Genomic DNA, 13,593 nt, shown 5'->3' on the forward strand with positions numbered 1-13,593 from the left:
CATAAGGTGGCTTATGGTTACTGCTGTTTCATGGTCTTGAAACGTTGAAGAGCTGCCAACCTGACAAAACCTCAGAGGGACTTTAAAACAATTTGGAAGACTGGTGGAATGGGGTCTTGGTACAAAAAGCCTCTGGCAGTTTCCACATTCTTGGTGGACTGATTATGTTGTTCAGTGAAATAGAAAATAGGAGCATTTCTTAGGTGCTCTGACCTCAACTCTCTTGTAACAGATATGCTGGAATGGGTGGAAGAGCCCTACAAATCCAAAGACAACCTAGAGCAGCCTTCATCAGATATTTAGCAGGAATAACTAATGTAGAGTTCAAAATACTTGACTTGGGGACAGTGGTAGGAATAAAATCAAGAAAGCAAAATACTTGGGCTTATTGTAGAACTTCTTGTAATTTTTATTTGCCTTAAGCTTCTGTGTCTTAAAATGGTGCGTACAACTTTGATTATGAACTGCTTCCTTTGGCTTCTTTAAAGAGGCAGTGAAGACTGAGAATAATAGTCTTATCTAAAACAAAAAAGTAATTTATTGGGAAGTAACATTTTCTGTTGATAATAATTGCTTTGGGATAGTGGCCCTCTCCTCTTCTGTCACCCCAACTCTTCAGTAATAATGTGTGATAAACCATTCTTAAACTTAGTGCTTATTTGTGAAGCACCAAGGTTATTTTTTTGTTAATAGAACACTTTATTGTGAAGACTTTGATAAAGCTGTATTCTTTAAACTTAACTGATTAGTACACTGTGTACAAGAAAACTAGTGCCCATAGTAAGTCTTATAGGCTGGAGAGAATATCTGAACTGTATAAAATAATCATAGTAGTTGGTCAGCAAGCTATGTTCTGGTGGGAACTGCAGAGCTATACCTACTCTCTTCCAGTGTCCTTAAGGACTCTAACGAGAAGCAGTGAAGCTGGAGAATGATTGTGGTTCTTGGTGGTTTTCCTTTTTTTAATTCCCCTCCTTTCCTTCCTGTAACCCTGCTTTGCTATGAGTCTTGGGCTATCCTACAAGAAGTTGCCAGTCCCCACCTCACTAGCCCTCTGAGCCTTCCTTCTGAGTTGTTGCCCTTACTCAACTTGAACTAGGAAGTTCAGAGATGCGACTAAAATTGACACACATCTCATGTGACTGCTAGGTGTTGTGTTATTTCCTTCACATTTTGTTAAGAATGTAGGATTGGGATTTAGCTCAAAGAGATCGAAGATATGCTGACTTGCCCACTCTAGTAATGGGGCATGAGGATGATAATGAAAACAGGATAAAACTTGGGAAAATGATCCTGAACATTGTGAGATGTTCTAGATTAAGGCTGCAGCATATTGTTCTAAGCAGCAAGTTAGGACACTGTCTATGATGGTTTTTGGGGGAAGGTGAGGTCTTTAGGAATACTTTTTATACCCATCACTGAGGCATTTAGGAGTGAACGGACTAGTTATTTGATTTTGCTTGTTTTTGTCTTGCTTTCTGCTAATCAAATTTCTGTTTAATCAACAGAGATGCTGTTCAGTTAAACGTGACTGCCACACAACAGCTCCTCTTGTTGGCACAGCGAATGAAGAATCTGGAAGTATTCATGCACGTTTCGACTGCCTATGCATATTGCAATCGAAAACAGATTGAAGAAATAGTTTATCCACCTCCTGTTGATCCCAAGAAACTGATAGATGCTCTCGAGTACGTGTTATGTTTCATGAAGCTACTTCAGTAATCTATCACCACTTGCTTGCTAGCAATGAAATACTAAAAAATGGTTAGGAACCTGAAAGATGAAGAAATTAGCTTATGCTGTCTTGTAAGTCAGACAGCACAGCTGATGCTTTTCAGTATAAGGGAAGGACTCGGGTTTTACAGGCACTTCCAGCTGAGCTAGGTGTGGAGTAGTACTGAAGGAGGGGGATGCTCATATCCATGATGCCTCCTATATGCTGAGAGAGGCAGTTTTTCAGCTGTATAATGAGCTGCATCAGGAGCTATTACAAACAAAAAAGCTGTGATGTTACAAGTGTGCCACACAGGCATTGTGAAGGAAAGGGATGAAAACAGGACAGTTCCCTTTAACAGCAGCCTCCACTGTGTCCACCTAAAAGCCATAGCAAGATCAGTCTGAGATACTGAAATATTACTTAACTCTTCAGAAACACTATCGTAGAAGCAGTTCTGTTAGTTATTCAGAGAGGACAAACATTAAAAGTCTGTTTCTGTAGCTTTTTAGTCTTGAATTGTGCATTAGCGGGGGAAAAAATGACTTCTTCTATATTTCTCTCTATATATTAGCTATCCTGGGTCTCATTTAGTAGCTATTAAACCCTAACTGAAACAGGTGGCAAATACGTGTAATGTAATAAATAATAATATAAGTTTAAATCAGTCTGCCACTTCTCTGCCATACAAAATATATTGTTCTTTGTAAGAGACTTACGAAATTAGAGATAACTAAAAAGTAAAATGTCGTCTTTAACTTGGTGTTATAGATGGAAGAGCACTAACGTTAAAAACAAATGAGAGAGTACCTACAATGCACATTGAGCCAACCTTTTTTTGTAATGTTGACTTTATACTTTCAAATGAGATACTCTGAAATAGTCATAATTTTGTCTACATCTTTTTTTCACAAGCAGGATAAATTAACTTAAATGGCTTGTTTTGGGCTTGGACAGCTGTGTATTTTAGAACTCATGGCAATGAGGGAAGGCTTTTATAATCTTACACGAGTGATCTCTCTAGCCGACAGCTGACTGAGTCACAAAACCAGATTTGTGTCCCTTTCTGTGCTTTTCTACTCCTCCTCCTACCTCAATTCAAATCATGAAGGCAGTTTGATGCATGTCAGCTTTGATTGTAACAGAACATTGGTGAATAAGAATAACAATGTTGGCTAAATTCCATTTATGTGGCTAAGATGGTGGCTGGCTGAGGAAAATAAAATCCAAGTTCTTTTTAGAAGTGTAGAACACCCAAGTAGCAGTAGTTCAAGAGGCACACCTTTTGTGCTTGTGTGCTGTGACTGAAGGTTGTTACAGTTTTAAATACAAACTGCTGAATGAATTGGGAAGCAAGATGAAATTGCAAGACTTAATTAAGGGAAGAAACATGCTGACCCGGCTTGCTTTGGAGCTGTGGGATTGCTCCACAAAGGTGGAGGCGATGCTCGTAGTGCAGCTGGGGCTCCTTTCAATGGCATCGCTTTCTAGCTCACTTAATGCTCACTGAGGAGCAGCGTGCTTGTGTCCCAAAGACTCACTTGCTGTCTGCGCTTCATGTTTGAGAACATAGCTGACACAATTAGGGTTATTGTAAAGGAACATACTACTTGCTCTATGGTTGGTGTGTAATAAGTGAATTACTTGGGGGAAAAAAATAGCAGTTTGCTTCTTTCAGTGGATGTTGAACATGCGACCCTCCTTTCTTTTACTGAGAAAACTGGTTTTGTTTCAGTCTGTATCTTTTTCTCTTTAAAGGAGAAAAAAGTTTGTGGTAATTTAACAAGAAAAGGATAAAAAAAGATATTTAGTGAAGTTCATAAATGTACTTCCTTTCTACAGTACACCATATGAAATAGTTGTGAAACACTTTTGGAACTGAGCACATGTTCTGGTTGAAGAGTATTTTTCTTTGTTCTTAGCATTTACTCTCGAATGTTTAGATTTTATGGTTTAATTGAAAACAAAATGAGCATGAAGTCAGTATAAACAGTGTTCTGTAAGTTCGTAGTAGTGTCCTTAAACAAACCAGCCTAACTATGCTGCTGCCGTAAGATATCAAATAGAACATTCTTCCTTAAGATCCCTTTTCAGAAGGGTTCTACGTATGCAGTTGCCACCTTATTTAAGTAGTAGTGTGTAATCAAAATGAGTAATAGGCTCTATTAAACTTGATTTTTCTGGCCTCTAGGATTGACCGTCAGTTTAAATAAGCAAAAACCCTAACTCCCATATTTTAGTGAGTGGTATTTTTAGGAGGCTATGTGGTTTTAAAGTTAAGCACAGTATAAGCTGTCAGACATTTATTGTTTGATACACAAATGCTTATGGAAATGTTTTAAACTTTCAGCTGTTTAAAGTAGAAAGAAGTATGTGACATGCTAACTTCAGTGGGAGTTGGTCTTAAATTCTGAAAATCAAGCTGAGATTTAAATTGTGCTAGTTTAGTGTTAGGTACTGGGGTTGTTGCAGAAACAAGAAATACAGAACTGAGTGTTTAATTATTGCCTAAATCTCTCCACAGAATTTCTTGTTCCTCTGTGCTTATGCAGCTTCGAGGGGAATGCTAATGCTTCTGTGGTTTTGGTGTGGGTTTTTTGTTGGTCATGGTTGGTTGGTTTGTCTTCGGTGGATTTTGGAGAGATTGGATTTTAATTTTTTTTTCCTGAAGTATTTTTGATTTATCTAGTTTTCCTTTTTACATATTGCTTTGCCCCTTTCCCCCCATACCTCCACCCAGTGAAGCAGCATGCAGTAATTTACACTTGCCTCTTATTTTGTTTCTTTAGGTGGATGGATGATGGCCTAGTGAATGATATTACTCCTAAACTGATAGGCGACAGACCTAATACTTACACGTATACAAAAGCCTTAGCTGAATATGTAGTACAACAAGAAGGTGCAAAATTAAACATAGCCATTATAAGGCCGTCTATTGTTGGTGCTAGCTGGAAGGAGCCTTTTCCTGTAAGTCGTTGAGTTTTCACTTTGCCTGTAAACTGTAGTTCATACTTGACAGCCTGTCTATCTAGTGACTTCTGTGGAGGGAAAATCTTTTAGACTACAAAGTTGGGGCTTGGTTGCTTCTAGATAGCAACTCTGATACAAAAGCTGCCAAATACAGTATTCTTATAAGGGAAATTTAGGGCTAAAAATCTTCTAATCATAGAACAATACACTTCAATCACAATGGGAGATACTATTTCACAGACAAAATAAGTGGTCAGCTTTTTACTTCATGATTCTGTGCATCTTCATCTCTTTTTCCCTCTTCAAGGTGCTTTGCTATGTCAGTAGCTGCAAAGGATGACTAAGAAAACTGGGGACTGCAGGACATAAAAGATATTTTGGCTCCACTTCTTTTAGTCATACCTGTAAGCTTTGCAGGAGATGGCATAAGTTCTGTGTACTACACGCTATATCAATATATAGCATATATGCTATGTGGGAGATTTGTGTTGGAATACCTTCTTCAGTTCAAGACTGAATGTCTTTCAAGCCCTTAAAATCCTTATAATTGACTTTGCATACCATTTTGAGTATGTATAATGTATGTGTCAAACCAATAAGTATATAGTATCTAAATACTGGCACTAAAGGTGAGCTAGAATGTCTTCTGTTTGAAAAATACTAATAGTAGATAGCAAAACTGCTTATCCGTTCTCTCTGAGTTGCTAGAAGCTAGTCTAAAAATACTTAGAAACTTGGAATACTTTCAACATAAACATATTTATACAGACAATACTCTGCATTTTATTCACTAAGAAATAAGCTAATATCTCTTTGAAGGGCCAGTGAATCTACACGTAGATCTCGTATGAGTCATAGCAACCCCTTACACTTGTAGCAACTTCTCAGATTTTCACTTGAAACTGTCAACTTCAGCGTACTCTAACCAAATCCTTTCCCTCCTCCCCTGTTCATAATAGGGATGGATTGATAACTTCAATGGACCTAGTGGTCTCTTCATTGCTGTAAGTAATGAATATACTTAATTTTTTTTTCCCTCCTTTTGGAAGGCAGCAAACCTTCATATGTTTTACCGGTGGGTCTTCTGTCTTTTTTCTTTTTCATTTGTTCTTGTTTTGTTCTTCAAGGCAGGAAAAGGAATTCTTCGAACAATGAGAGCTTCCAACAATGCAGTAGCAGATCTTGTTCCAGTAGATGTTGTTGTCAATACGACACTGGCTGCAGCCTGGTATTCTGGAGTCAATAGGTATAATGGGTGACAATAGAGAGTACTAAGCATTTTGAAATGATATTGTATATTTTAATAAATCAGTCTTCTGTTGAACTTCTGATCAGTGTCCTGCTGTTCCCCTGGGACAAAGGAATCTAAGGTTCTAACAGTATTAGTCCCTCAAAGAGTAACTTCCTTATGCCAAAGAGGAAGACATCACCTACTGATACTGTTGTACGAGCTTTGCATGGAAATTCTTTCCTGGGCCTTGTTGTAGTCAATACAATCTACAGTAATGTAGGTGATGCCTTCTCTGAAAGAAAAGAAATATGATAAAGAAGGAGAAAAATATTGGAAGATGATACAGGAAGCAAAAAATCTAACATAGGACTGAGGCTTTTTCTTTATGTAAATGGTGCTGTTGAGGGAAAGGATAACTTTGGGTATGTCTTTTTAAAAAGTTATTTTTTGAAGTTTGTCTGTCTTCTAACTTGCTCTTTTGTATTTTTTTTCCCCCTAGACCAAGAAATGTCATGGTATATAACTGTACAACAGGTGGCACCAATCCTTTTCACTGGGGTGAAGTCGGTATGTCATGTTTTTTTAAATGAGCTTTAACAGAAAAATAAGGTTAAATAATAAAAGCATAGGCTATAATCAGTAGGTCATATTGCATTTTTATTGTTGAAACTAGTATAATGGCCATACCTCTCAATTTTGCAGTGTGTTGTGCTCTTTCATTAACTTCCATTGTTAATTCTCTCCCCTTATAGTATTATTGCTGTTTCATTTTGTTCTTTTCGTTCCGTTAAACTATGAGAGATCTGATTTTCCTGTTTGCTGCCATGGCCTAATCTTCAGAGTGTGGGTAGTGTGCAGAGAAAAGCAGCGCTCAGAGCAGTAGTGATGTTGAGTTTAATGCCAACTTTACTAAATACTTGTGGATAAACAGCCCACAATTAGATGGTTTTGTATATCTGCATAATTGAGAGGTATGATAATAGTTTGCACTTGTGTAGCTCTGTTCTGTTTGCCTTAAGTTAATTGTTGATTGAGGTGGCTTTTTTTAATCTTCAGATAGCTACATGAGACTTCAACTATTCATGTCCAGGGAAAAGTAATCTTTAAGAAAATATGGCCACCTATTTTTCTTGTCTTAAATATCTTCAGTAGAATGTAACTGGCATGCCAAAAGCTTTGTAATACTTTTTGTTATAAATAGCAATACAAGCTGACCGGCATAGTAAAGCTATTCATTAGCTTTTGATATTTTAGAAACATAGTTCAACTTGTTGTTTGTGGGTTTTTTTGTTTTTTCAGTTAACTTAAATGCCTAAATCTATTTTGTTTCTCTTGACTACTTTCTTTGGTTTTTTGCTTGCTTTTGCCCATTTTATATGTCTGTATTTATGAACCTTATTGCTTTAGCCGAACTTGGAAAATTGTTGACTTCATTTATATCCTGATTTGAATTGGGGTATTTAAACATTATCTATAAAACTGGCATAAAGTTACAAGAAATGGTTACAAAGATGAGGTCACTTTCAGTGTAAGGTTTTAAGACGCTGAGCCTGCTTATCTGTCATGTACAGAATTTTCATATGTCAGCAGGGTTTTCTCATGGAGTCCTATCCTAATTGTTTTTTTCTTACTTATCCACTTTTAAGTATTAAAAATGTCATTTGAAAAGCACCTCAGATGCTTGCAAAGTCCTCAGTGTGTTCTTCAAACAAGAGATTAGAATGGCCTTATTAAAATATAAATGACTACTTAAATATCTTTACATGCTATATAAACAAATTTCTGTGAATTTTTGAAATTGACCATTTCTAAGGTAGGGAAGAGGAACAGTAAGAGAGAAGCTACAATGAAATATGATAGTGAAGATATAAAAGACCTCTTGATTATAATAAGAACCAGTTTAACAGTATTTTAGGTTAAAAGCTTATGACTTTGGTTTTGTTCCTGTGGATTGTCGAAGAGTTTGCATGGCTATTTAAACAGCATACCGAAGTAAATATGTACACTGTAATGTACTTTGAAAACCATTAAATTTTACATGGTTATCATCATAGCTGTTATGCAACTTTTCTTTCTCAGAATACCATGTAATTTCTACTTTCAAGAGGAATCCTCTCGAACAGGCCTTCAGACGGCCCAATGTAAATCTAACTTCCAATCACCTTTTATATCAGTACTGGATTGCTGTAAGCCATAAGGCCCCAGCATTCCTGTATGATATCTACCTCAGGATTACTGGAAGAAGCCCAAGGTAATGGTGACTAGCTCTGTCTTGTCCGTTCCTCTTGACTTTTAAACAAAGCTATGCTTAACACTATGATGTATATTGATTATTTTTAATTTTTTTTTCTCCCCATGAATGCTTTGTGACTTAAACTCACCCTTTTTTTTCCTGAGAACAGGTCCTTGAATTCAAAGTGACTTTGAGCTTTCTAGCAAAAATAAGGATGTTTTTGTTGGATAGTTTGGGGGTTTGAGTAGTCAAGGTAAACAGAATTACAAGGTCAAGCAAGTGATGTTTGTTCTTGAATAATAAATATCCAAAGTATGTTGATCCTTATTTTTTCCTACAGGCTACCACATTAATTTGAATTTCAAGATAAATCCATTAGAAGGGGCAATAAGGCGCCCTAACTGTAACTTACAATCCAATCCCCTCTTGTGTCAATATTGGACTACAGTCAGCCATACAATGCCTGCATTTTTTCACGATCTTTTGCTCAGATTGACAGGTCAGAAACCATGGTAAGAAGGACAGGGCTAAAAATACCTTGCTAGTAAGGTGGTGGTGACTTGTGAAGAAGACATGGCATGGACACTATCTAGATTTACTAACTATAAGCAATAACAATCCAGTGGCCATGTGTCTAAGAGATTAACGACTGGCTCAACAATGTTGTCCAAGGTGTGTCTTGGATCAGAATCCTCGTCAGTCATTGAACTCTAGCAAGTGGCTTGCATTAAGATTGTTGTTGCTATTATAAACTGAAAATGGAACGGGAGACGGAGTTAATAATTGTGGGTTATTCCTGTAAATAATACAACTTGATTTGGTATGTTGTATCATCTCAACATTCCATTCAGTTTATAATATTTACACTAGTATCTGGCTAACGTCCTAAGTGGTGAAAATGGCATAGCTATGCTAAATAGGCTAAACTAAATTATGTAGAAGGAATATAAGATGTCACTTCAATTTGTTTCAGATTTGCCAAGCCAAATGATCTTAACTCATTGCATATGTTATGTTTTCAAAAGTATTTGTCTTCCGATTCTATAAAACCTCCACTGTGGTGTCAGTGTATTAAAACAAGTGAGTATTCATTCATTGTCCTGCAGTCTAGGTCTGTCTTAAAAGGAGAGGAAAAGTTATGGAACAGACTCGGCACTGGATCAGTAGAAGGAAAATGTCTTAAGTGGTTTCTAAACTGCCTTGGGTTCTGTTGTTCCAAGCCTACTCAATAGTGCAATACTTAGAGCAACAGTAGTGGCAGGCACCTGCGCCTGTATAGTACTCTTCCACATTAAAAAGTTGTACGCTCTTCAGATCAAAATAACTTATTGAATGTACAAGTTCCTAGCTTTTAGGTCCTTTTCAAATTTTAAGTTATTCGTAATAAAATTAGATAGAAATTCCCTGACAGATGTGAAAACTTTATCACTCACTAAAAATAGTTATGCTACAAATGCCAGCCTACTGTCTTTCAGATGGTTAGGAAGTAGTACTGCCAGAATCTTGTCAGCCTTTAAAAGGTGTCTAGTCTTCTAAGTATTTGACCAGTGAGAGTAAAACAAGGCTGTGAATAATCATGTTATTTAGAACACTCTTAAGTTTTATATTGTGACACTGGGAATGTTGAATCTCGGTGGTGTTTTTCCTGGAATTCTTTACTTGATATCCAAAGATAGAATTTAGAACTTTAATCAGTACTAGTACAATTGCTGACATTATGTATTTTTCTAGCCCGTGAAGTATTACTGATGTGAGTATTCCAAATGAGTTTAATATACAGTGGGTAGATGAGTTCCCTATCATGCATAAGATCCCCAGTTTTGAGGAAAGATGGGAGATTCAGATTAAGCTATTTTTCAGTCACTAAGGTTACTCAAATGCACTTGAAGGAAAAGCTTTTCAGGTTGATAAGCCAGCCCAGTTCTGGGAATGTAGCTCTCATATGGCGCCCTTTTTTTTTTTTTAAAACTTTTAAAAGATGGGAGCCTGCAATAGGAGCAGTAGAAGCAAGTAAATAGAAGTGCAAGCAAGACATGCAGTGTTAAATCCTAATGGGCTCCATGTGTTGTTTAATAATAGAAGAAATTTGGGACAGATCTGTGCTGCATTTTTCTAGTCTTAGCTGCTGGGCTGGAGACAGTCATGGTGTAGGGATGTACTACCATTGTTGTGGTTGTTCTGTCCAGTTGACAGAATGGTTTTAATTACCAGGTAGCATGTACTGGGAAACCTCTAAAAGCCTCGGAAACATTATTGGAGATTCTTAAACTCAATATAATGCTGTTCTAATTGAAGAAGGGCTGGCTAAATCTAAAATGTAACCTTTTTCCACCACGATTTAACAGAAAAACTTAAGCAGTAAAGTAAAAAATGTAGTAAAATTGGCACAACAGAATTCAAATACTGTACCAACCTGACTTCACATGGTCAGTAGCCTGCCCTCTCGGTGCTGGGTCTGAATACACTTCTGAGGTCTTTATTCTGTACAATATAGGAAAAACTCAAAGGAATGAAAGGACTCTGTAGGTTTAACTGTGCTGTTGTCTTGCTGTCAGAATATTGTACTGCAACTGAATGAGAAATTTATAGCAAAATTTATAGTGGAAGAAATAGATCAGGCCTATGACCCTTCAGAACTAAAGGGTTATGTTAATAATAACAACAATCACTTCCTGTTCAGGGGTTTTTGAAAACTTACCTATTGAAATCTTTCTGCAATACAAAATCATTCTTCTGTACCTCACTTGTGGAAGCCATGTTTTTAGTGAGGTGGAAATCTTTTTACTGTTTTTGCATCTAGTTGAAGGTTCTTGAATTCAATAATTGATGATATTAACAGTTAAGGAAAGGGAAGGAAGAAATAACACACGTAAAGCTTCTTCCAATTTTATAGAAAGAACATGTACAATACGGTTTGGCATAATGAAGATTTAATATTTTATACTAAAGACTTATAGCATTGTGCAATTACATAAATAGTGGTGATAATCCTTAGCATCCAAGTTTAAGGATAGTGCTGTCAGTAGCCTGCCGTATATACTTACTTGCATAGCAAAGCTTATTAATTGTCTAATTAACTCTAATACAAGGCATAGTTCTCCCTTGTAACTTTGCTTAGTGCTTAGCACAACAGAACCATATGTTATTTAAAAATAATTTAGTGTATTTGAAATATTTAAAGTTGTCATTCAGGGACATCTCCAGCAATTCATTGTCTGTTATTGTCTTAGCTGAAGGGAAGGTGTGGTTGATGTATGTAGGGAGGTGTAAAGGACATGATTTCATACCTGTCATTTCAATTTATAGCCTCTTAAAACTTAACATGAAGTACCTTTCACATAGTTACTGTCTTACAAACCAGAAATTAGTAGAGAGTACACTTTTATTGAATAGGTTAATAATGATTTTTCCTCTTTGAAGCTTTTTTAAGTTGTGCACTTAGAGGAACCATAGAGCTTCTGGAAAAATAATAATTCCAGTAGTGTATCTCGCACCTCAAAATTTACAGCCAAATGACAATCAGAACAGATCTGAAAGTTTGTTTTATGTATTTTAGAGGAATCATTTTAAAAAACAAACAAAACTATCTCTAATGTTTATGCAGAGACTTGCAGATAGGTAGCCTGTAGATCCCCTGAAGGATCAGTCTGTATTTAGCATCAGAACTGTTTTTAGCCTGGAGGCAACAGGTTGTGTGTAAGACTTCTTCAAAATACAGTCGCAGCCTTAAGCCAGCTCGCTTTCAATTGTCTGGTATGGAAACATGCCCACCTAATTTATGGATAATTGAATTAATTATTGATTAAAACTCTTCCTGTGATGTGCTTCTCAAACTGTTATAGTGTATCTTGTGTTAATGGCAGTAAGGTCTGCCTAGTAGAGGCAAAATTCTGCTTAGTATGTAGGTGAAAGTCTTGCACGCTGTCACACTGATTACTGACAGCTGCTAATGTCCTGTTCATTAAGATGATGAGCAGGTTGACTTTTTCTGTCTTCAGCATATGAAGGAGGTGTGATGCAATGTTTGATGTTATACTGACTGATTATATATTGCTTTGATATTTATGAATTCTATTCAATGACTATCTCTGAAACAACCTGTGAAGTGTATATTTCAAAACTCCAGGTTGAGAGATAAAGTTCCATTATGAGTATTCATGCTCTTTTTTTTTTGTTGTGTATGTTCTCATTTGCAGGAGGAATATGGTGCTATTGAAGTTACAAAACTTAGTCTGTTAGACCTATGCAAGTGTCCGCTAAATGACACTCATTGCTGACATCTCTGAATATGAGAGGCTGCTGCCATACTCTTTTTCTTCTCAAAATAGTGTAGTTTCTTGTTAATTTACTGCAAACTAACAAACTGTCGGCAAGAAAGTTGGTCCTCTTCTGCCAGCTTTGTAATTAATCTAGCAGTTGAGGGAATGTGGAGACAGTTGATTCTTTTAACTGATACATCAAGAAACTAACCCCACAAAGAGAAAAAAAAAAAACAAAACCCAACAAAACAAACAAGCAAACAAAAAACCAAACACAAAAAACCCCACAAACAAATACAACAGCAAAAAACGCAACCTTCCCCAAACCAAACCAACAACAAAACCCAAACAAAAACGAACAAGAAATCAATCAAAAACCATGTCAACCCCCCCCGCACTGCACACATTTTCAGCTGGTTCTGTGGCTGGTCACTAAATCCTGTTTGAGATGGAGGGAGGGAAAAAATCTGCAGCTGAGGTAGAACTCTTTTTTAGCTATCTGGTGTTTTTTGTTTTTTTTTTTTTATAAAGCCTGTCAGTAGACAGACTTGTGCAAAAAGTCTAAGCACTTAAACCATGGTCTCCTGTTCGGCACTCTTGTCATCCCGGCCCTTTTGCTATGAGGTCTTGATGACTTATCTGACCAGTGGATCTGTACTTTCTAAGTACTGAATTCTCTTTCTTTTTTTTTTTGACTTGACTGTTATACTTTTTTTGTTCAGTTCACTCTTGCTAGCACATAATTAGGAATTGCATCCAAAACATGTTATTTTTGAATCAGAGGAGCTCTGCTTCAACTCAGTTCCTGATGTTGCTACCTTGCCCAACTGGTTAAACTATAAACAAGTGTTTGAGAGCATCTAGAAATGTCTACTAATAAAATTAGCTGGTGGTGTAAAATTTAAATACAACTCTTAAATTTAATGCTGTAGATAGGTTCCTATGGGGCTTAAGGAAAAATATTTGTGCTTTTTGTGCTTTAAAGATACTCTACTTTTCCAGTGGACTCTGCAATTTGTGTTACTCCATTTCACAAGAAGCAGCAGAGGCAATTTCGATATTCCCTTAGATACTGAGATGCCAGCCATTAGTGACAGTAGGGGACACTAATGTGATGCAGAATACTTTCTTTAGAAGAGTTTCTGGGACAATGTGCTACGTTCTTTCTACAAATATGAATGCATCA

General features: G+C 36.7%; 1 protein-coding gene across 2 annotated transcripts in view; it reads left to right on the forward strand.

Moving 5' to 3' along the window:
- FAR1 (fatty acyl-CoA reductase 1) overlaps positions 1 to 13,593 on the forward strand; it is a 37,935-nt gene that overhangs the window by 15,601 nt on the left and 8,741 nt on the right. Inside the window, exons 4-9 of one of the 2 annotated variants that reach the window (XM_065636518.1) lie at positions 1,509 to 1,688; positions 4,504 to 4,681; positions 5,644 to 5,688; positions 5,812 to 5,930; positions 6,415 to 6,482; positions 7,995 to 8,166. In XM_065636518.1, the coding sequence (XP_065492590.1) occupies positions 1,509 to 1,688; positions 4,504 to 4,681; positions 5,644 to 5,688; positions 5,812 to 5,930; positions 6,415 to 6,482; positions 7,995 to 8,166 (762 nt within the window). Of the gene's footprint in view, positions 1 to 1,508; positions 1,689 to 4,503; positions 4,682 to 5,643; positions 5,689 to 5,811; positions 5,931 to 6,414; positions 6,483 to 7,994; positions 8,167 to 8,488; positions 8,661 to 13,593 lie in introns of both variants that reach the window. The other variant, XM_065636519.1, reaches the window with a different exon arrangement.

Source organism: Caloenas nicobarica, chromosome 5, assembly GCF_036013445.1.
Source record: "Caloenas nicobarica isolate bCalNic1 chromosome 5, bCalNic1.hap1, whole genome shotgun sequence".
NCBI classification, from domain to species: Eukaryota; Metazoa; Chordata; class Aves; order Columbiformes; family Columbidae; genus Caloenas; species Caloenas nicobarica.